We start from the raw sequence: 23,193 nt of genomic DNA, 5'->3' as shown, positions 1-23,193 counted from the left end.
TTATTTAATTTGAAAATGATAAAAGAAAATATGAATCCAACTATGTTTTCCTTACTTTTCGTAGCCTGCCCTGATCTCAATGCACTGAGGACGACCCCAACACACACACACACACACACCTTCGTGACTTTAACTTTTGTCTCCGAGGTTCCGTGAACGCGGCACCATTGAACACTACAGCGACAGGAAAACGGTTCACTTGTAAAAACAACTGTGCTATTTTACATCTCCAGGTTAGGACCTTTTCTCAAAAAGGAACTGTTTATCTTAGACTTTCAACATTTCTGCTCAAACTCAAATGTCATTGTAAAGAGTTGAGGTCAGTGAGATGCGCGGTAGCTAGCATGCTGCTTCCTGAGCAAACCAGAAACCATCCCATCATCTCCTGATTTAAACTCGACATGACTGAATTAAGATGCAGGAAATCAGAAACTTTGAAAGAAGATAGCGAAGAAGAGCCTCGAAATGAGTCCGAGACGCAGGACGAACGTAAGTGGAGCTAAATGAGCCGTTTGCTTGGTAAACGTGTTGTTTATCCTCCTGTGTAGAAATAGAAAAGCTGTATGTGTATAATGTTTTACACCTGGACAGGTGTGGAGGATGAAGGTGAGAGGGAGGGAGAGTCAGACACACCCCCGTCATCGACCACGGGCTCCAAACCAGGCTCTGCAGGTAAGTGATTAACTTTAAACTGTTCAGTCACGTGATAAATACAGGACAACCTGAGGTCAGAGGTCAGTGGGAATCTAACCCAGAAGTCCTGATATAAAGGTTTTATACACATCTATCTATCCATCCATCTAGAGATAGGTGGAGAATTTCCCTTATTTTTAAATCCAAAACTTGACAGGTATTAGATAGATAGATAGACAGACAACAACATATAGGCAAGGCAAGTTTATTTACAGAGGTGTCAAGTAACGAAGTACAAATACTTTGTTACCTTACTTAAGTAGAAATTTTGGTTATCTATACTTCACTGGAGTAATTATTTTTCAGACGACTTTTTACTTTTACTCCTTACATTTTCACGCAATTATCTGTACTTTTTACCCCTTACATTTTAAAAACAGCCTCGTTACTCTATTTCATTTTGGCCTTTAAAACAAAACTATCCAGTTAAATTGCTCCATCCAGATAGAGTGAATTTGGTTGTGGTTGTTTCAGATGTTCTTGTCCAGTTTTGTTCTTACATCCGTTCCCTCAGATTCCTGCAACTAAACTTGGATGTGCATTCCAATAAAGGTTAGGATAAATGATAACATGCCTCTGAAGTTTGACTTTTTGCACCATTACAATACTTATAGGCAACTAGTCATCATATCTCCTGCTCTCTGAAACACATGTTAATGCTCAATAGTACACATATATGGTTCTTTAATATATTTGCATTATACTAAGATGCATTCATTTTCAATGGCTTTTGACCTCAATGGCTTTTTTCCCCCTTACATTACTTTTACTTTTATACTTTAAGTAGTTTTGAAACCAGTACTTTTATACTTTTACTTGAGTAAAAAACTTGAGTTGATACTTCAACTTCTACAGGAGTATTTTTAAACTCTAGTATCTATACTTCTACCTGAGTAATGAATGTGAATACTTTGGACACCTCTGTTTATTTATATAGCACAATTCAACACAAGGTCATTCAAAATGCTTTACATCGACATTAAAAGCCGCAAGACATAATAAGACAGTAAATAACAAATGAAATAGAATTATGCGAAAAGAAGGTAAAATAATAAAAAGCACAAGTTGCTGATTTTTTATATATATATATATATATATATATATATATATATATATTATATCTAAAGGGGTAATAGTCCCTTTCCTCTTCTTCACAACCCCTCATGTCTCCTGTCCCTGGCTGTTTTATTTAGTTGCTACTGATTGATATCTTTTTATCTTTTATTTTGAACATAAGCACAAAAAATAAAATAAAGATAAGACAGCAGAACAATATATCAATAACATAAAAAAGAACAATAATAATCAATAAATCATAAACGCATCATTGTAAACAAAGTAGATGAGGATTGATAAATATAATAGCAAATGTGTCATGCTAGTAGTAGCTCGTGAGTAGCAAGAATTAAAAAAACTTATGAAATATGAAAGAAAAGAAAAAACTTGACATAGTTAAAGTCAGGTCAAGTTTATTTAGAAAGCACGATAAAAACAACAGCTGATCAAAGTGCTGGACAAGCGAATGGAAAACCAAACAGGACAACGTAAAACACATAAATAAAATAAAACAATTATGGTGAGTTAAATGCTCGTGAGCAAAAATTTGTTTTTAGATGAGAATAAAAAAAAGGTTAAAGGCTGCACAAATAGGGGGGCATCACCGGAGGAAGACCACGGTCCGACTTCAGGTTGCGGAGGCTCCTCCGAGTTATTAAGCATGACAGGAGGGTTCGTTCAGTTTATTGAGCAGCTATTAGCTTCCCCAAGGTTGTGATGCTGCCAGTTCAGTCGGTCTCTGTCTCTGACCAACCAGGAGGAATCTGTTTTCCTGCTTCGTCTTTAGCCAGCTTGTCTCCAAGCGTTCTGACGGAGGTCAAAGCAGCTGAAATGTTGTGGTGTTCCTCCTCCATGTCATCCACACATCAGAGTCGGGCGAAGTAAAGTCTTTACATGGCAGAAGGAAGCTGCATAAATGTCACGTTGCGGAAGTTGTATCTTATCCGTTTTTGTATCTTTGGAAATGGAAAAAAAAAAAACATCACTCTGGGCTCACATCACTTCACTGATCCTGCTTGCAGATACAACCAGAGAAAAAGCTCACGAGGGCTAATTGTCCTTCAGTGAGATCCCACTTCTCTTTAACCATCAGAGCTCTTAGACCTTGTTGATCTGAATGAGAGACAAAACATCTTTTATTAATCCTGAGTAAATGTGATCATTATCAAGGTGAATGTGATGTTTTTCCTTCACAATTGCTTATACAGTAGATCTTTGAGGTAATTTAAATGGTCAGACACATTTGTCATGTTGCCTCTTGTATTTTTGCATTTGTGGATCAGTGTGCTCTGTGCACAGATGAGCCTGCATGATGTCACCCACCAGAAACAGGCTTGTCCTGTAAACAAAGGTTAAAAGGAAGTGCGTCAATAAAAGGGTGTTTATTTTGTTTTATCACACAGAGTTGACATGTTTAACTATTTAAAAAGGAGATCTGAAGAGTTGCCGTTTTGAACCAGACTCCAAAAAACTCTCATCGTGATTATTTTCATTTTTTTTATGACCACATTTCTGCACACTTCATTTTCTTACGAAAGATGGTGGTTTACTGCTTTTCTTTCCAGGTTTTAACAACGTATTTGACAGTTTGACTTCAGCTTTAGACTGTTTTGTTTTGTTTACTGAAGTCCATCACATAATCAAATCAAATCAATCTTTATTTGTATAGCGCTTTTCATACGAATAAAAAAATGCAACACAAAGCACTTTACATAAAACATAAAACTAAGAACTGGCTCTGGGCCAGAAACTAAAATAACAAAAGTAATTCATTTCAATTACAGGTTGTAATGAAACACAATTAAATAGATTCCAGATATCTTTGTTTGATTTTCAAAAATTAAAGATAAGAGTCAGAAAAATAAAAAGTGTTCTGTCACATATTTGTGCTGTGCAGGTTTTCTGCAGTGCCTGGTGAGGGTGGTCTTCGGCTGTCTGGCTGCAGTGGCCTGCGGGATGCTTTACGCTGCGTATCTGTCGGCATATCACGACAGGAAGTTCTGGTTCTCGACTCGGCAGGTGGGTGACCCTCATCTGTCCTGTTTCCACCTCTCACCCGTCTCTCCACCGCTTCATTTCACCCCCTGAATATCCCTCTGTTTGTTCCTCAGGAGCTGGAGCGGGAAATCTCTTTTCAGGAAGGCAGCGGCCTCTATTATCATTACTACAAACATTTACTGGCAGCACCGTCGTTTGAAGGAGGTAAACGCACACAAGCTGGTTAATGTGGCGGTGGGGGGGATATCATGGATATCATTCAACAGTAACGGGATGTTGTTTCATCTCACATTTGTTCCCAGGACTTTACGAGCTGACGATGGATAACAAGACTGTTTCAGGTCAGATGATCAACGCAGTGGAGCGTTTGTATCTTTACCCCGAACTCATCACAAGCTTCATTTACAGAATCTCCGGCAGTCAGGTGAGGAATTCCTTTCTTTTTGTTTTTTATTTGTCCTGTAGTTTTCTGATGCAGTTTGTAAGAATGCACCATTCATCAAGGAAAACGACCAATTACATACATACATACATCCACTAGTGGTCGATCGATCGGGGCCCGATCACGTCATTTTCAAAACATCGGTATCGGCCAAAAAAGTATTGGCACATAGTTATTAATGTTTTTGATATATTTTAATTATTAAATCGTTTTATAATTGTATTTAACAACTGTGTTTAAAAATTACAGGCAGTTGATGTGTGTTTATTACAAGATATTGCTTTTGGGCAGCGCCGGCGGCTGGAAGTGACATTTGTGCTGGAGCTGGAAAGAAGCGTGGCTAACAGAAAGCTGACAACAGCTAGGCTACGCTCAGATAAACGGATTTACAATTTCATGTTTATACATTTTGTGGCACCAGTGCTGATAAGCTTTGTTTTGATCCAATGATGCAGGCAGTGAAAAGAAATATATGTCCATGTTGTAGAGAATGGACAATAAAAGAAACTTGGGACAATTTGAGTCTCAGTCCTCTTTTTTTTTTTTTCTTTTTTCTTTTTAACTTAATTCATTGATCAAAATGTATCTGATCGGGAAAAAGTATCGGAATTGTATCGGGAGTCAAAAAAAGTGATCGGATCGGGAGCTAAGAAATCCTGATCAGGACAACCCTAACATCCACCTTTGTGTGGAGAACAGGGAGCTGCTTTGGGGGATGAGCTGAAGCACAGCAGAGAGGGACGAGGAGGCATTTACAAGTTATGTTTGTTTAAATCCACCTTCCTCTCAATATAACATTAATGGCTTCATCAGTTTGGGAATGTGACGCCTCTCAGACATTCAGACATCCCCACTAAGTGGGGTAAAATAACAAATCAGTCATCATCATGAAGCCATCATCTCCTCCCATTATGTTTTACCGCCACAACAATTCACATTGTCTGGTTAAATGTACCGTGGTTGTGTTAAACGGTGCTGAACAGGAGCCAGAGGAATCCAGTGCTGCAGCATGTCTCTGGGTAAATGTGTTTACAGAAGAGGTCATGTGACGCCTCTCGGCGTGGATAATCCAAGCCAGCGAGTCCGGTGATCAAACCAACACCTTCTCCAACAGTTTCCTTCCATTTAAACTTAATTTATTATCTCTTGGCATCTCTTGCTCATAGGACCGATAACGTTTATTTTCAGCCACCACAGTCTGAAGTACACAAAGAAAGCCGATACACGGTGCATCGGCTTTCATCAGTGAACGCCTTTTAGCCACGAGGCCGAGTCGGGCTCACCCTTCTCCTCAGAGGATCAGATCAGGGATTTAAGAGCAGTTGGGTTTCAATAAACCTGCTGGATGTTAAAGTTTATATGTTTATATGTCCATCTTGTATAATACCTTCACAAGTTCACAACAGTTCAGCAGCGGTGTAAAGAGGTCTGTCAAAAGCTCCAAAAGGAATTGAAGTTTGATGCTGCATAAAAATGTTGCTCTGAAACGGCAAACTGTCCCCGATGTAAAACCACCTGACTGTTATCATCTGACATTTTCTTCTTCCTGTCCTCTGATAAGACAGGATTTCGTTGAGCCGATCTACTTCTACATCGGAGCGGTGTTCGGCCTGCAGGCGGTCTACGTCACGGCCCTGTTCGTGTGCAGCTGGGTGATGAGCGGCACCTGGGTGGCCGGCATGCTGACGGTGTCCTGGTACGTGATCAACAGGTGAGAGGAAGCCCTGAAGCCGCCTGGTACCCCTCTACCGGTACGGAGCGTGCAGAACCAATGGCAACGAATTAATGCAAACCCGTCCAAGATCCACTAATCCAGGGTTGTCAAACTCATTTTGCTTGGCAGGCCAGATTTGACCAATTTTTTTCTCGCGGGCCGCATGCTCAAAATAACAAAAACAACGGTGCGAACATTTTTTTTTCCTAATTCTTTTTTTTTTTACTATTGTTATCTAATCCAATATCAGTTTAGTTAATTTTAAAGGAAATATGCACTTTGTTTACACTCTAATTATGTAAAATATTCAGGATCAATATTCAGGATCTTTTCTTGAAATTTCTCTTTTTTTTTCAAATTATGTAAGATACTTTTAATATCATTTTACAAAGATAAACAGAAACAAGTATGTTTTTTTTATATTTCACTTTTTTATAGGCAATTTAATTAAAAGCAAAATCTTTCTTATTACATCCGAGAGTGTTTCTTTGTGATTTAGATATTTTTCCAGTACAATTAAGTGTATTTATTTTTAAAAATTGGCGCAGATATTTACGCCAGTGTGCTGAAAAAGTCAGCACTTCTCTTTTAACTGTTTTACTTTGTCACTATCCTCGTATTCAAAACTGAAATTCTCCAAATAAATATCTTCTATCATCTTTTTTAGCAGTGATATTTTTCCTGCGAAAATATATAATAGTAGTCAGTTAATAAAAATAAACGACCGTCTACAAAGAAATAAAATCGGCAAATGCATTCTAGAAAACTAAAAAAAAATGTGAAAACTGCTCTCTTTGTGGAATAACGATGGATTTGTAGAAGAAATATATTATCGGATTTGCTGCGATTCATGACAATTATTTATGCCTTCCTTTTTAGTAAATTAACATTTCGTTTTTTTGCATTGGAAACTTCTTGCGGGCCGCATGAAAACCTGTCTCGGGCCGCATGCGGCCCACAGGCCGCACATTTGACACCCCTGCACTAATCAAACCCACCATGATGGAAGCAGAGTTACTAATAACACATGAGATCAATGAGTTGTCAGATTCTATAACTGATGTTTTGTCGGTTTTCATGTTTTGCCATTTACAATCTGTTCAGTAACTTTCTAGAAAGCTGTTTTGTGCAGAAAATCCTCCCTTCAAGCTCATTAAAGTAAAGATTTAATTGCACTCTGACAGCTGAATTAACTTTAAACCTTCTTTAAACCTTCTTCACGGGATTAAACAGCTTTGTCGTGTTACCACCGGACGTGCGAACGGTTTCCGTGCAAAATTTGGAAAGTCCATTTACTTGAGCTTGATCACTTGCAGAAAATCCAAACCAATTCAATATAATTGAGGTGGAATTGTTTTTGTGACCAACTCCGTTTGACTTCAGCCATCGATCTCAATGCACTACTGCTACACACACACAAGGTTGGAAAGCGCGTCATTGCCATTAATTTGCTATGATTGGTCGGTCAGGTTGGCGACATCAATACGTCTTGTGAGTAGGGGCATCAGCGTAGAACTGCAATTTATAAAATGTGTCCGAGACGATCCCACGATCTCTGCAGTTTGTCTTCACGTTGTAATCCTTCCCGATCTAATATCGTCATATCGCCCACCTCTACTCTGGATGCAAAGTTTCCTTGATAAAAGTAAAAATCCTCCATTTCCTCTGTGCGTCTCGCTGACATCAGTTCTCCTCCTCCTCTACAGAGCAGATACGACCAAAGTGGACCATGCCATCCCTCTGCGGGACAACTGGGCCTTGCCTTACTACTCGTGCCAGGTGGCAGCTTTGACGGTGTTCTTGAGGAACAACATCAGCTGCACCACGGAGGTGGGCGTCCTGTTTCTTTTTACTCTCTCCTCGTTTGTGTGGAAACCGGCAGCGCTGGGTGCTGATGAACTGTGCCTCTCTGCAGATGTTCTGCTACCTTATTATGAGCATCACCACGTTAACCTTCCTCCTGGTCTGGGAATTCGCCCACTACGTGCTCTTCGTCCAAGGCCTTTGCCTGTTTCTGCTCGACTCTTTTGACCTGGTGCCGCAGCAGAAGGTAATACGATTGATTTATAATTAACTATTTAGTTGCCTCTCTTCATTTCTGGGAGTCTATTTGAAACATATGCCTAATAATACATGTACATCTTTTATTTATGTCCATGGAAATGCTTGTGAAAATAAACCATTCACATTATCAGGGTTCTGTGATGTCACAAACCCACATCAGAGAAGAATTATCCAGCCTCACTATTTTTTATCCCCAAATAACTTCAGATTTAAATCATATTGCATTTACTTGATGATGAATTTGATATGAAAAACCTTAATTCAGCTTTTGCAAAGCGGTCAGACTTAACATAGACGTTCTTCAAGCTGTCCAAACGTCTGCTATATCACTGATGGATTTAGTGAGACTGACTTTCAGCTGTTTGAATCAGATTCAGTGGTTTGAAACAGATTAGAAAGTTCTGGTAAAGTGACGTCAGAGACGTGTTTCCTGGTCTGGATTATGTACAGTATTTAAGCTCAAGTGAAGCAGTCTGACCGGCCATCCTAGTTGTTTTCCTCTTTGATACTGATAATCAGTGCGGTTCCTCCGGATCCAGCTTCCAGGGGTCCGGTACCAAAAGCTGCAGGAGCAACTATTTGGACCGGGATGGCGGTAACCATCTCAGTTGTTCTGAATGGCAGCTCCTTGAGACTCTTGCTACAATTGGTTCGGTATTTCCTGTCCCGGTGGGAGTCTCCGGGAAGGGAAGCGGTTCCAGACCCACTGTTTTATTTGTGTAGGAGGTGTTTTTGCACTGAATTTCACTAGAGATCATAGCCAGGCTCCTGGGGATGAAGTTTTTATTCTTGATCCAGAGTTAAAATGACTTTTCTTGTTATAGTTTCACTGTTGTCATTGTTGATTCCAGATGAAGACTGCAGAAGATGTTTTTTATGAAGCTTGTGAGCCTTTGAGCTCTTCAGGACGTTGTTGTTGTTGTCCTACTAGATGTAAAGATTATCTTTGCATATTCCTCCACCACTTTAGAGATTGCACAGCTCTTCATTCCCCCTCCACTGTTCTGCAGGTCACACAGCACAGCATTATGGGATACGAGTGCAACAGACTGGCAGTGTAAACACATGCTGTTATAGAAATGGCAACCGAGAGTGGGAGAAGCTTTTAAGAGAGGAAGCCGGCGGTAAAACATGAGCTGATGGTCAACGTCCTCAGACAGTATGGCATCTAGTCTCACATAACATGCAGGTCTGGAGGGTCATGTGACCAGCTGACCTCAGCAACAAAGAATGCAGAAGAACAGGGGAGTCAAATAAGATAAAGATAAAAATAGATTTGACCTCCTCACATACTTCCTGTCTGATGTGTTGCAGAGTTTGAAAAGGAAAAACATTCCTATAACTAATAATTTGAATATGCAGACAGATAAATGAGACAAATATCTTTTTGAGTGGTTGAATTATCCGTAAAAAGATGTGTTTTTCCGTGCTGCCTTCTCCAGATGATGGACATCCACCACATGTACCTCACCTCCCTGTTCGTGGCCTACTTCATGCAGTTCCAGAACCCGGCGCTGCTCAGCTCCCCTCTGCTCAGCCTCCTGCTGGGCTCCGTGCTCGCCAGGTACTTCCAGGTAGCGTCACCTTCGCGTCAGATAACAACCCCCCCCATGAATCAATAAAAGGAAGTGATTATTTCCACCGGAGCAGAGTATCACTCATGAAATCTGTGTTTTTGTTCCAGCAAAAGATGAAGCGGGGTCCTCTGGTGGCCCGAGTGTTGAAGCTGTTCCTGCACTTCCACCTGGTCTTCACCACCGGGATCACCTTCAGTTATCTGGTGAAGGTAAGCCGTGCTGGTCGTGGTTCTGCGCTGCAACGGGCCGGGTTTACGAGTAGGGCTGGGGATCGATTCAAATGTCAAGAATCGATTCGGTTCCGATTCTTAAGATTCAGAATTGATCAAGATTTGATTCGATCACATTTGATTCGATTCTGATATTGATTTGGGTTAGGGTTATTCAAATTTTTTTTTGAGCTATTGCATGAATTATATGACTGTAGTTATGTAACATATTAATACTAGTATTATATTGAGATTCAACATCAACTATTTGCAGCTAATGATGCTGTATGGACAAATCACCTCCCAGAATGCTGATATAACTGCTTTCAGAAACATTGTGGGGCAGAATTATCAAACAGATCCAGGGCAGCAAACAGAGGACGTATGAAATCGTTTTTATTTTTTCCCACATTCAGTTTTAATTTTTTCGATTTTTGGTCTATTTCGGTTTTTAATTTTTGAGAATTTTGTTTTTAGCATTTTATGCAAATGTGCCCCAAGACAGTATATAAAGCAATTAAATATGGACAATTTATGCAGTTATAACTGAAAACTTTTAAACATATTGTTCTTGTCTATTTTTCTATCTTGTCAATTTTTTGGGCATAAACAAGAAAATACCAAAAGTTGTAATGATGAAAAAAAAAAAATCGATCTTTAGACATACAAACCCATTTTTTAGGAATTAATATGAGAATCGATTTAGAATCGGAAAATCGATTTTTTTCAATGCAGGCCTATTCACGAGGCAGCGGTGGAGACCACGTTGTGTTTGTCGTTGACAGAAACTGATCCCTGTGAGCGAGAGTGACTTCGTGTTGAGGTTCCTGGAGGTGAAGTTTGGGCTCAACACGACGACGTGAGTGAGAAGGTTCCTCCTGCAGAACAGATGCCACAACCAGGTTTTAAAGTCATTTAGAGGTGATTCTTCTCTTCTACTCTCGACCAGGGACTTCGTCACCAACTTCCTGCTGTGCCAAGACCCCCTCCAGACCCCCGGCCAGGACTTATTTCTGCGACTGACGCAGGCCTCAGTTCTTCCCTTCTACCTGCTGGTGCTGGCCGTCTGCCTGCTGTCGTCGCTGCAGGCCATCTACCGGAGGCTCAGGTGAGAACACATCCTCACTGACGATTGTCGTGGAAAAACCCATCAAACGCTCTTTAATACGTTCTTTCCAACCAGGTGAATAACCGGACTGAAACTAAGTTTCTAAGTCAAGAATAAGACTTGAGAGATGATCCAGATTTCAGTAGATTTAATTAAACACTTGCATGTAAAAGGGTCAGAACATACATGAGGCGTCTCGATGCAGAATGACGATGAAACAAAGGAAGTATAATGATGTAACTTCCTGATTAATGAAGCCTTAAGCTTGACGCTCTGTACTCATTCTCTTGTTGTAATGAACATCAATGACAAAAACCTCCACAGAATTGTCTTGATTAGTTCAACTGTTTACTTCAAAAATAAACAACGGTACAAACATAATCCAAGATAAGAAAATAAAAAAAGAGAGCTAGGGACAGTGAAAGGTCAAAAAACTATGTAAACTCCTCCGGTAGCCCCACCCACACAGATCCTTACGTAACGTATCCTCACTCATAATGCTTTTTCAAGTGCAGTGAATTAAACTATTATTTTCCTATTGTAAATACAAATAGTCAACATTTTAATCTGTAAATACTCCAAATAACCTTTTTATCAGAATAAACGCAAATTATCAATTAACGTATGAACTTCAATTATTATCCAAATATTAACTCAAATTACATTTAGGCTCCTAGAACTGATTTTAAGGCATAAAGGATGATTTATACTTATGATTCGAGTCAACAAAAACATATTTAATGTCAGTGTTAATCTTTTTTGGGGCAGACTACCGGTCTGTACATTTAGCTGGGCCAAGGCTAAATTTTCCATCACACTGATCAAACAATCACATGATTGATTGATTGATTTATTGATTAGTTGACAAGGAAATATTTCGCCTTGGAAAATGTCTTAATTTTCTTTTTTAGGCAAAAATAAAGCTCCTGTGGCGTCGCAGTGAGAAGTCATCTATGTATTTACGTAGGTTCTCACTACTCCGAGCCGTCAATCATTGGCGACTAGACGTCTTCTGTCCGGTGGCTGCAGCACGATGCATCATGTGGGATTTCACCGTCAACCTTTTGGTGCTTTTTGGAGATAAATATAAAAATAAGTGGCTAACTGTAGAGGAAAACTTTATCTCTATCAGTGGTGAAAGTCGGGAATATTGAGACCAAACAAAACATTTTGACCCCAAAAGGACTGAGAAGAAACTAATGCAGAGGAATTAACGAAGGATGGAAACTTGTCATCTCCTTCCAAAATGATTGTTGACCAAAGTCCATCCATCCGTTATTGATATGTATATTTAGTCCCAGTTTTCTGCTGGAGTCTATTGGCACTTTTCCACCAGTACTTACTCAGCTCGACTCGGTTTGGTGCCTTTCCACTAGGGGTCTAATGTGCCGAGTAGATACTTTTTCTGTATCTATTCTGCCGAGGTTCTAAGCGGCTGAGTCGGGCTGTGATGTCATCACACTACAGGCCACCGATTGGTCGGGGGGTTGGAGTCAGACGTCTGAGTCAGGAAGGGACATCAGAGAAAGAGCGACTCGGCTTCTTGTTCATTTTATTCCAGCAGCAACGGCAGCAGAAGTCTGTTTGGTGATCCAACTCTGAGGTGTAGATGTTCATAAACCTGGTGGCTGAGGAGAGAATTAAAAAGGGATCTAGACGGGCGATAAGGAACGACTTATCCACCAGGAGCTCTGTCACTTCATAGCTGCTCAGCTACCAACGGACTTTTCAGCAGCGTAGAGACAAACTAAAAAAATTAAAAAGCGTCGCCGCTTGAAGCTTCTCTCACTCCCATTTTTTAACTTGGTATCGAACACAAGCCACAGATCCAGCAGCACATATATCATCTCCTCCAGGTTCTACATCTTTAGGGTTGTTGTCTTCTTCGTTTAGATCACACAATCAAGTACCTTCCCTCCAACCCGCCTACATCTGCTCCAGGATTATTATATAATCCTGGATTATTTATTTAACCCTGGATATTATAATGGATTATAATGTAAAAGAAACTGGACCAAGTTGAGTTGAGCCGAGTAGGTCCTAGTGGAAAAGTTCCTTATCTAAGCTCATTCTAGGTGAAAGGCGGCGTAAACCGTGAACCTCACGTAACTCCCACCCAGTCCTGGACTGCTCTACGGATTATTATCGTTCAGCCCAGCCATTTTGCCTCCACTTCTAAAAAATGTTGGCAAAAAATAAAAGGTTTTAAAAGTTTTAATCTTTTATTTATTTTAGCCGTTACAAACTCTAAATATATAACAGAAGTGCATTTGTAGACGCACTTTGAAATAAAGTAAACTGTGAACTGTAGCCCTATTTAAGTCTATATTTGATGTAAAAGTAAAATAAAAACTACCCCAACTTTAATATAAATAAAAAATGTTGCTGCAGCTTCGAAAATAAATATAAAATAATAAGATGAATAAAAGAATAGATGCTCTGGTATTTTTACGAACAAATCTTTCATATATTCCCCGTCTTTACGACCTCCAGAGCTGCCACAACACCAGCAGTGCTAGTTGACTGTTGGGAGGTTAATCCACTTCCTGGAAGAAGGTTTGCTCTCTTCAGCTTTTTGTAGCAGTTCCAGTTCGGTTGGGTATTTTTCAGCAAAGGCAGAGTGCTTGTTTTGGAAATGTCTTTCAACGTTACATTTTTTGTTGTTTGATATGAGATGATCTTGGTTTTATTTTTTCCCATTTTTGAGAATTTGGTTTTTAGGATTTTTGGCAAATGTAACCCCAAGACAAAATATAAAGCAAAGAAATATACACAATTGATACAATTATAACTGAAAACTTTAATGTTTTCATACATTTAAACATATTTAAAGGCAAAAACATGGCACTAGTTATTCTCGTGTCCAACAAAACATTCCTTTATTGGGCATAAACAAAAAAATACCAAAAGTTGTAATGTAATGATGAAAGAAAAAATTGATCTTTAGATATACGAATCGATTTTTAGGAATTAATATGAGAATCGATTTCAGAATCGGAAAATCGTTTGGTTTTTTTTCAACACAGGCCTTCTGATGACGTTACGTGACTGACGTATATTTTCGTTGACAAATTAGAAATTAAAAATACTTCTTTTAAAATTAGATGCCATCAACTCAAACTCCAAGATAACTGCCCAACAAAATAAAAAAATAATATGAATAAAAATGAATTCAGAAATATCATTTATTTATGATCAGGTTTTTTTTCAAGGCCAAAGGGAGCCGCTACGATGAGGATGAAGAGCAGACCAGAAGTTGCAGACCCCTGGTTTAGCCTACCGTAACATCCATATTTTGGGACTTGGGGAGAAAACCTGAGTAGGTTTGAGGCCCCTGGCTGGGATTTCAACCAAGAACCCATGACAAAACGATCACCCAACTGACACCATCAACGTTGACCGCTAGAGAAACCGAGCAACTGTAGCCGCCAGCCGGCTGGATTCAGAGGAAAATGAAAACTGAGTGTGAAAGCAGCGACGGAAAAGCAAAGTGCCGTCTGTGTTGTGTTATGAAGCTGCATTCACAGCAGCTGGTTTAAACAGACTGATTACGTGACTCATCTGCAGACGTTAAACTAAAAATGAGAGCGTTTTCCCTTGTCCACAGTGGCGAGCGAATGAAGACCACCCACAGACTGGAGGACGGGCGGATAGGAGAGCAGCCAGCGGTCATCTATCACGTCTTCCACACACTGATTTTCGGAGGCCTGGCTCTGCTGTTTGATGGGTGCGTCCGTCAGTGTCACGGCTGTTTTTATGTTTGGGTTGTTGTTGTTCATCGATTTAATTTCTTTCATTCTTGGTTGTGCAGGTTGAAGTATTTGTGGACGCCGTACGTCTGCATGTTCACGGCGTTTGGCGTTTGCTCCCCAGACCTCTGGATGACTGTGTTCAGGTGGCTCAAGATGAAGTCCATGCATCCTGTGATCCTGGTGAGTTTCTCTCATTCACTGTTCAATTAACACTTTACTCACCTTTTCATTAAAGCTTTTGCTTTTTCTTTTTTGCGCTCTAGTCTCTGATCCTGAGCACAGCGGTTCCCACCATCATCGGCTTCAGTTTGTGGAGAGAGGTGAGCTGTTCAGCCCTGTCAACCACCTTTTTAACCACTTTATACTGTAGGTACCGTATTCTGCACAACATCAGGCGCACCATGGGGTTATAAGGTCCATGATTAAACATATATAAAGCAAAACAAAACAGCCTAATAACTTTACTCAACTCGTTCATGATAACCCAGAATATCGTTCAGTTGTAACTAAAACAATGTTTTCATTCTAAAAGGAAAAGCATGTGTATCTCAGTTGTTGGAGTGGATTTATGGAATGGGTTGGGTGATGGGTTGAAGCAATGTGTACAAATATAAATCAATTTAAAAAACGGTACAAAAAGGAAGTTCTGGGAAGTTATTTGGTTGAGGAGGAGTTATATTAAGGCAATATTTGTGTTTGTTAGCTGGTTAGGTGCAAAGGCACAACCAATGGGAAAATCGGTAGCCTAATAGGTAAATTGCAGCTATTTATTATTAATATTTATGTTTAATTTATGATAGAGGTAACAAAAGGGCAGGGTTAAATAAGTTTTACTTCTACCTGCTCCTTTTCGGATTTTGTTTTTTTTTCCCTGTTTGTATTACCTTTTTGTTGTTGTTGCTTTTTCTGTATGTTTTGAATTTGTTTTAAAATTTTATATTTTTTTCCTTATCTGTTCGAAATAAACAATTCAATCAATCAATCAATCAAAACAGAAAGATACTTTCACATTTTAAATAATTCGTCTTCCACGAATCCACCAATAAAGAGTGGAGAAGGTAAGAGTCCTGTTCTCTGATTGGTTCATAGTTGCCAGCGATAGCAGACACCTGCAGTTAGTGTGAGGTCGACGTCTAATTACAGTAAGGTAACGTGGACTAGATGTTGGATGATGTTTGCTTGCAGCGCTACATAATTAGTTTAATGTGTCTGAACGGTCCGACCATCAGTCAAGCGGAGCAGCTTCATCGCTACCAAAGTCACTAAAACATGTTTAGAAGGGTGGGTAGGGTAGAGGGTGGTGGCCTGGGGGAAAAACTGTTCAAGTGCCTGCTGGTTTTGGTTCTGGAAGACCATGACAATCTCCACCGTCTTGTTGGTGTTGAGCTCCAGGTAGTGAGAAACGACTGAAGTGACGAGCTCTCTGCACCGAGACGTCCACAGCAGAGTTTTTCTGCCCGATGGGAAGAGAGGAATCCTGATGCCAGTTTGACAACTGTACTTTCCTCTGGTGTCTTGCAGTACTACCCTCGTGTCTTGGTGGAGTTGGCAGATCTGCAGGAGTTCTACGACCAGGACGCAGTGGAGCTGATCAGCTGGATCAGGTATCAGGCCGTTCTGACCCCCCAGGGTTCATGAATGATGTCTTTTATTGCACCATCAGACGTTGTTGTCCCTCGCTGTCCAGGTCGCAGACTCCGCTGGCCGCCGTGTTCGCAGGCAGCCCTCAGCTGCTGGGGACCATAAAGCTGTGCTCCGGTTCGGTCGTCACCAGCTTACCGCTTTACACAGACATCAACTTCCTGAAGAGGGCCGAAGACGTGAGTGAGATAAGAGAAACTCTTTCATAAACTCACCTGATCTATGAATTAAAACTAGGGCTGTCAAAGTTAATGCGTTAATAACGTGATAACTTAACGTCCTCTTAACAGCGACAATTTTTTTAATGCACGATTAACACGCTGGCGGTCGACGGCACCCGTAGCTTGGGGAAAAGTATGGTGGATTACTGCATGAACTTTTTTGAAAAGCGAGGAAAGACTTTTGAACGGCAAGTTCACTTTCAAAAAGATGCCGGATGGTTTGCTGGACAAGACTAAAGTTATTTGCATGTACTGTCGATTTGTTTGTTCTTTTCGTATATTCTATTCTGTTAAAAGGTGGGCAAGATAAGCTTTATGCTTCAAGCCCAGACCTTTTCGGTCAAAATAATCACAATGTTGACCAGGGAAAAACCTGTGTTATCTTGTTTGTTGATTTTTATGTTTGTGATTGACCGAAATAAATATTTAAAAAAAATTGAAATGAATTACCATCGAAGTACGTCGAGTCTCAAATACCACTTGCAGCCAAACACACGAGCGATGCAGAGAGTGCCGCCCCGCCCGTCAAAAGCAGACAACGCTGGATAGCAACTTGCAAAAAAGGCGCCAGGACAATTTATTTTTTGTATCACCCTGTTTTGATCTCACTTAGGAGAAGGGGATATTTTTTTAGCCTTTTATGTTCCTCCATATGAGGTTAGACATAATTACATGGAATTACATTGAAATTGAACTGACCAATGCACTTCTTGTCAATGTTTGTGATGCATATGGTTAATTGTTTTACATTGAGCTGCTTAAAAAAAACAAGGAATATTAAGTTAGTCTTTACTAATGTAAAGTTGTTTGTATTTATGAAGGAATGTTACATTCAGATGAAAAGCTTTTTTTTTTTTGAATAAACATTGGCATAAAGCAAGCATATTTGCCCTTTCTCATGTTGTTAACAGTATTAAAAACATAAAAAAAAATACCTTAAGGTAATTTAGAACAGCAAAAAATTTGTGAATTAATGTGCGATTAATCCCAATTAAAAAAAAAAGAATCGTTTGACAGCCCTAATTAAAACATCTGATGGTTTAAATTTTCTTGCAGAACTACCAGGTGTACGCCATGCGGTCTCCGGAGGACGTCTACAAACTCCTGACGGCTCAGAAGACGAACTACGTCATCATCGAGGAGGCGATCTGCAACGAGCTGGCGCTGCACAAGGGCTGCCGGGTCAAAGACCTGCTGGACATCTCCAACGGACATGTGAGTCCCCCCCCACTCCGGCCGTGCTCAGAACCCGCTCAGGTTTTTAGATTAACCCCAGGTTTCTGCTTCGTCCCGCTCAGGTGGTCTACGACAACGGAGAGACGTACTCCTCCTCCAAACACGGCCGCTTCTGCCACGAGATCAAGATGAACTACTCGCCCTACACCAACTACTTCACCCGGGTCTTCTGGAACCGCTCGTACCACGTCTACAAAGTCAACTCCGTCATCTCCTTTCAGTACTGACGGCTCATTGGCTCCTCGCCGAGGCTCCGCCCACCTCCAAGAGGACACGCCCTCGCCATTCACACATGGGCTCAAGTTCAAATATGCCACGATAGTTTTATAAATATGCATTGATGAAGGGGAGACTCTCGTTTATCACAAACTTTGACATCGTTGCCATGGTAACGTGGCTGTGCTGGTGTCTCAGGCTCCCAGTTCTCTGCTGACTTTCCCCTCCGCTGAGCCACTTTTAGTTTCAACAACCCTTGAAATGAGGTTTCTGAGGATTGTCGTCGTCTTCACAGAGAACTGAAGTCACTTCAGCGTTGAAAAAACTAACTCAGGTGAAAACCAGGCACATTTACACCTGATACAAGTCCACCATCACCTTCCTCCGTGAAGGAGACGTACCTGCTGCTCATCCCCACCTCGGAAACTGCAGGTGGAGCGATTTAGTCATCTCTGATTGGTTCTATAGTTTAGTTCGTTTTACAGTCCTAAATTAGAAACACTGGTATTTCTGTTACTTTTACCATCACTGCTACTATTTAACTACTGCTGCTGGTGAGTTTTGGACTTCTACTTTACTGAGTTTATAGGACTAAAAGTAGCGTTTCCATTACACTTTTTAGGAAAAAAACAAAAGAAAAAGAAATCAGGATTTGTGATAAAAGGTAGCACCGGGTGTTTTTTCAAATTAGAACCGTTTCCATTACATTAGAGCCGTTTTTCTTTGTGGCATTTGGGTTTTGCGTAAATCCAGGGATAATGGAAAAATGAAGCAACTAAACATGAAGGTGACGTGGAGCAAGTAATTATGCAAACCGGTCATCAGATTGGCCCCCACCTCCACAGTCTCAAAGCTCAACTTAACAACGACAAAGAAGCTTATGTTGAGGATTATAAGAGGAAACGGTTGAGTTTACTCATAAAACGGGTTCCTGTAACCCTCCCATCCATGGTCATTTCCACCGGTTGAAAATGTACCAAACCAATCGCAGCAGCGGAGGGCCGGGCTTTAAACGGTGAGTCGTACAGGAGCGAGGTGCTGGAGTCTTCCAGGAGGTGAATCTAGAGGAACCAGACTCACTCTTTGTTATGGGAAAGGTATCAAAAACAGGAGAATCCCATTTCTTGAGAGTGATTTTAGGTTCCAGGACTTCTGTCCTGTGTGGTGAGAGAGAGGTCGGCCTGCAGGCTGCACGACGGGCCGGGCCTGAAGTGGAGATGATGGGAGGCAGATCCACATCAGAACCTCACGAGACGCCAAATTGGGATGTTTCTGATGAGACAAAAGAGTCGAGGTCAGCTGTAATGCAGTTGTGACGTTGCAATATTGCAAAATACACCAATTAATTTAGTTTTGTCATACTATGAAAGAGTAACAGTGCTGGTCAGAGTACAAGTATGGAAAGTTAGAAAGTTCTACAGCAAAGTGAGACTTCTCCATTGCACTAATCACGAGAACAGATTACTGAAATAACTCACGTTAGAAATAAGATCATGAGTGTTTCCTGTTACAGGGTCTGTAATCTCACAGGCCATAAAAACTACAGAATTATGGGTTTTTATGTCACGCACATGTGCCTGGTTTTCAGAATTACATTTTTTTTTTAAACTTCAACTTTAGGTTTTACCTGAGCTCCCTTTAAAACCGCCGCCTCCATCAGCCTGAGTTGTGCCTTTTACCTTTAGTTTCTCTTTTTTAAGTTTTACTTTCCCGTCAGTCGTTGCGCGTAGAGCTTGAAGCACTACCACGTCTCACCACAAGGGGGCGTTTTGATCGGCTGTGTTGACTAAGAGCCGTCGGCATCACTGAACCGATGGATGGAAACGAGGCATCCGCCCCTTTTCGGTGGAATCTAACTGGGATCAGTGCAACGTTTGAGGTGTGTCCTACAATAAAAATGCCAAATGAGATTTGAGTGTTGCTTCGTAACTTTGTGATGCCTAAATAACGAGCCCTGCTGTGTAATCGGTTATAAAATCCTCTGATAATCCACGGTTGCCCGCGTTAAATAGAAAAACTTTCATTGTGATGGAGGAATGTCCATTCAGGCCGCTCAGCAACCGAAGGTGTTCATACCCGTCAGTGAAGCTCCCATTTGATGGTTATGACCTCTGACATCACAAACAGTCAGGAAGCATCGTATCACTCGTGTTTCCAACTTCCTGCAAGGAGTTTTAAAGCGTTTCTCACTTGAAAGGGGTCGTGGTCGTTGGAAGAAGAGGGATGTGACAGAACTGCTACTCATGCTGCGTTCAAGTGCAAGCCAGAAGCCAACCTGCACTTCCTGAGAGTTTTTTACTGCCTTCCAGAGAGAAAAAGGATGCTCATTGATTAACGCTACATTTATGCAATGTCGGGTAGCTGAGATATGCAAATACTCCACTACGTGCTCCAGTTCAGCACCAATTGTGTTGCCCTTTTCCAAGACGGGTCGTTTTTTTTCAATTTTGAATAGCTCTAAATAGAGGGTCTGCATTGACGTCCCTTCCCCACTGGAAACGCCCCCTTACTCACACTGAGTGGCAAAAACGTCTGCAACTAGTGGAGAAGACGGGATAACAGCTGATAACGGCTTAAATTAAAGGCAGTTGGACTTGATCCCATACCTCATAATTCAGATCACATCACAGCTTTTTAACCACAGATGTGATCATTTTACTGATCAATGTCTATAAAATGAAAACGGAAGGCAAATATTTGGGGTTTCTATCCATAAGTAAAAACACGTAAAAGAAATTGAACAACCTCCGACAGGTTCAACGTTTGCCTTTTTAAAGTAATAAATATCATGAGGGAAGAAACCTGCTTAATTTCAAACACTGTCACGGTGTTAGTTCTTTGTTGTTCATCTTCTTCGGTAGGTCAGTAGCTCTGCTAAGTGTGGGCTGTTATACATGCCGGAATAACAGGTTAGGTCAGGTAAATGTATAATGACAGATTTATGTGTTTATCATTAATAAATCTAATTTGTTTCAAAGCAAACTATGTAAAAATGTGATAAATGGTCAATCAAACAGTTCTTTGAGGGTCAACGACCCTGAAACTCGTCAGTCTGGTTGCAGTCACACGAGATGTTATGGTCACATGGGTCGTTAGTATGTTCACATTTTTATTTTATTTATAAGATGATTCTGGGTCATGGAGGTGTTGGTTATGAATGTATGAACGAGTTATGTTGTCCAGCTTCACCCTTTTGTCTTTGGGATGAACCAATTCCTGACTGCCAGGTTTGTTTTAGTTTTTTTTTAATGGCTTTATTTAAAAAGAACAATAACAAACTCAGATGTAAACATAAGTACATCAAATTGAGAGAACAATCACACCTATTAAATTGGGATTGTATGAAGTGAAAGGAAAAAAATAAATGAATATAAAATAAATAAGTAACAAAAAGAATGAAGAAAAAATAAAAAGCGAATGAATGAAAAATGAGTACTTAAATAATAAATAAGGAAGGAAAATCATATTGACAAGTACAAGGGGTTCAGGATAAATTGACAGTTGTAATCAGAGTATTTATGTGTTTGACACTGTTGAAATAAGGAGATTTCCTTTTTAAGAGCAGTCCATGAAGGGGGGGATTTAGCGTAGCAAGACTTGTGAATATAGTATTTTGTGAGAATGATCAAATTATTCACTACAAATTCCTTTTTTTTATGAATGCCAAACTTGTCCCCCACCTCTAATGTTTTAAACCTTAATTTAAAAGAAAAAGAGAAGAAATTGACATAAAAGATCACTTTAACATTGAAGTGCAATAAAAAGGTATGATAACAGAATTGATTAGTATTAAGCCGACTTAATAAAACATTACCGGCTTTTCAAGTTCATAAAATCACGGTTATTAATGGTGTATAAATGTAAGTGTGTGTTTTAAACGTTAATTTGTCCCCTCAGCTGTTGTTAATAACACTTTTTAACACTTTAAGCGGGTTCCACCTCAAATATGCGCAAATGCTGCGCAGCTTCGGTCTCCTTGGCGACGCGGCGGAACCGGAAGTGCTCGAGAGAAAGATGGAGAAGCGCAGACTGCACTATGTGAGAATCGGACGGTGTAGCTGCTTCAGGACACTATTCTGAGATTTCACAGCACTTTTTAGAAAAATCCTCTCACTATTCATTTGATTCCGTTAAGGTAAGATTGTATTTTGCTGCGAGTGAAGGCCGGGCAGCTATGACGTTAGTCAAAATATTGCTCGGCAGAGAAACGGTGGAGATAGGGTGCGTTTGATTTACTCACCAGGGGCAGCTCAGACTAATACACTACGATGGTTAAAGTGGCAATCACCGCACAACATGCCCTACGGTACATAAAGTGAATAAAATCAAGGGTACACATCCCCAAAACAGTGGCAGAGGCTTGACAGAGGCTTTGACCTTAAAAATGTGGGTTTTAAGAAAATTTGATTTGTATTAAACCTAATTCAAACCGTTTAATATATTCGTGACATATATAAGTAGCACTCAATATTTCCTATACGAAAAAAAGGTCCCATATTTCAGATTTGGTGTTGCTTCAGTAATAGTTTTGACGTTTTGCAAAGTGTTAAAGGTGAACAGATAAAATTAGTTAAATATTATAAAAGTTTATGCAATTGGTTGTCTCTCAGAGCAGATTTATGACTGCTCAAAGCCTTTTCTATTTTTAAAATACAGTTTTGAAAAAGCCCATTTTTGCCAGCCTCTTGTGCAAATCTGGCAGTAAAAGCATTGATATGCTTGTTATTTAGATGCTTCATCACCTGTTATTGAGGCATGAACCTATAATTTATCTCATTTATTCTCTTGGTGAGTTATGTGCTGTTTTTACATCAGAGTGCATATTAAAGTAAAAAGAAGGAGAGGTTAGTCTGAGGACAAACGGATGGGCTGGAGTGAAGATTTAGGAGTGATGGTCTCCCCAGAGGACTGGAAGTTAATATGTGCCAAAGCTCACCCTCAGACGATCAGCTCACGATTAAGATTGTTGCAATATAAATGGACAATGAGAACGTATACCACACCAGTTAAACTAAATAAATATAATAGTAACATCCCAGATTGGTGCACGAAAGGTTTAAATGAAAAGGGGACATTATTTCACTGTATGTGGCAATGTTGTAAGGTCAAGGCTTTTTGGGAGGAAGCTAAGAAAATAATTGAAAAAAATATTTCAAAGGTCCTTTTAATGGACCCTGCCTTTTTCCTCCTGGGATCCTACCCAAAGGGTCACAAATACACCCAAAGTGAAAGAATAATTATAGACATGTGTCTTTTGCATGCAAAA

General features: G+C 40.2%; 1 protein-coding gene across 1 annotated transcript; it reads left to right on the top strand.

Moving 5' to 3' along the window:
• Positions 1-213: 213 nt before the first annotated feature.
• On the top strand, positions 214-19,842 carry LOC133460622 (probable C-mannosyltransferase DPY19L4). Its single transcript, XM_061741292.1, has 19 exons — positions 214-489; positions 592-672; positions 3,647-3,768; positions 3,861-3,951; positions 4,050-4,171; positions 5,755-5,900; positions 7,610-7,733; positions 7,819-7,953; positions 9,410-9,541; positions 9,652-9,753; positions 10,539-10,612; positions 10,703-10,861; positions 14,469-14,588; positions 14,673-14,793; positions 14,877-14,933; positions 16,135-16,217; positions 16,301-16,433; positions 17,532-17,690; positions 17,774-19,842. Exons 1-19 carry the CDS (start codon positions 402-404, stop codon positions 17,936-17,938), a joined length of 2,214 nt encoding a protein of 737 aa, XP_061597276.1. The 5' UTR covers positions 214-401; the 3' UTR covers positions 17,939-19,842.
• Positions 19,843-23,193: the final 3,351 nt, after the last annotated feature.

Source organism: Cololabis saira, chromosome 15, assembly GCF_033807715.1.
Source record: "Cololabis saira isolate AMF1-May2022 chromosome 15, fColSai1.1, whole genome shotgun sequence".
Lineage (NCBI taxonomy): Eukaryota > Metazoa > Chordata > Actinopteri > Beloniformes > Belonidae > Cololabis > Cololabis saira.
The sequence above is the reverse complement of the archived record's forward strand: the minus strand, read 5'-3'. Positions and strand labels throughout refer to the sequence as shown.

What these genes read in the sequence shown, in the direction of transcription:
- LOC133460622 (XM_061741292.1), top strand. Translation starts at nt 402, where the DNA reads ATGACTGAATTAAGATGCAGGAAATCAGAAACTTTGAAAGAAGATAGC. An exon ending in ACAGAATCTCCGGCAGTCAG is followed by an intron (nt 4,172 to 5,754) that starts GTGAGGAATTCC and finishes CTGATAAGACAG; the next exon opens with GATTTCGTTGAGCCGATCTA. An exon ending in ACCTGGTGCCGCAGCAGAAG is followed by an intron (nt 7,954 to 9,409) that starts GTAATACGATTG and finishes TGCCTTCTCCAG; the next exon opens with ATGATGGACATCCACCACAT.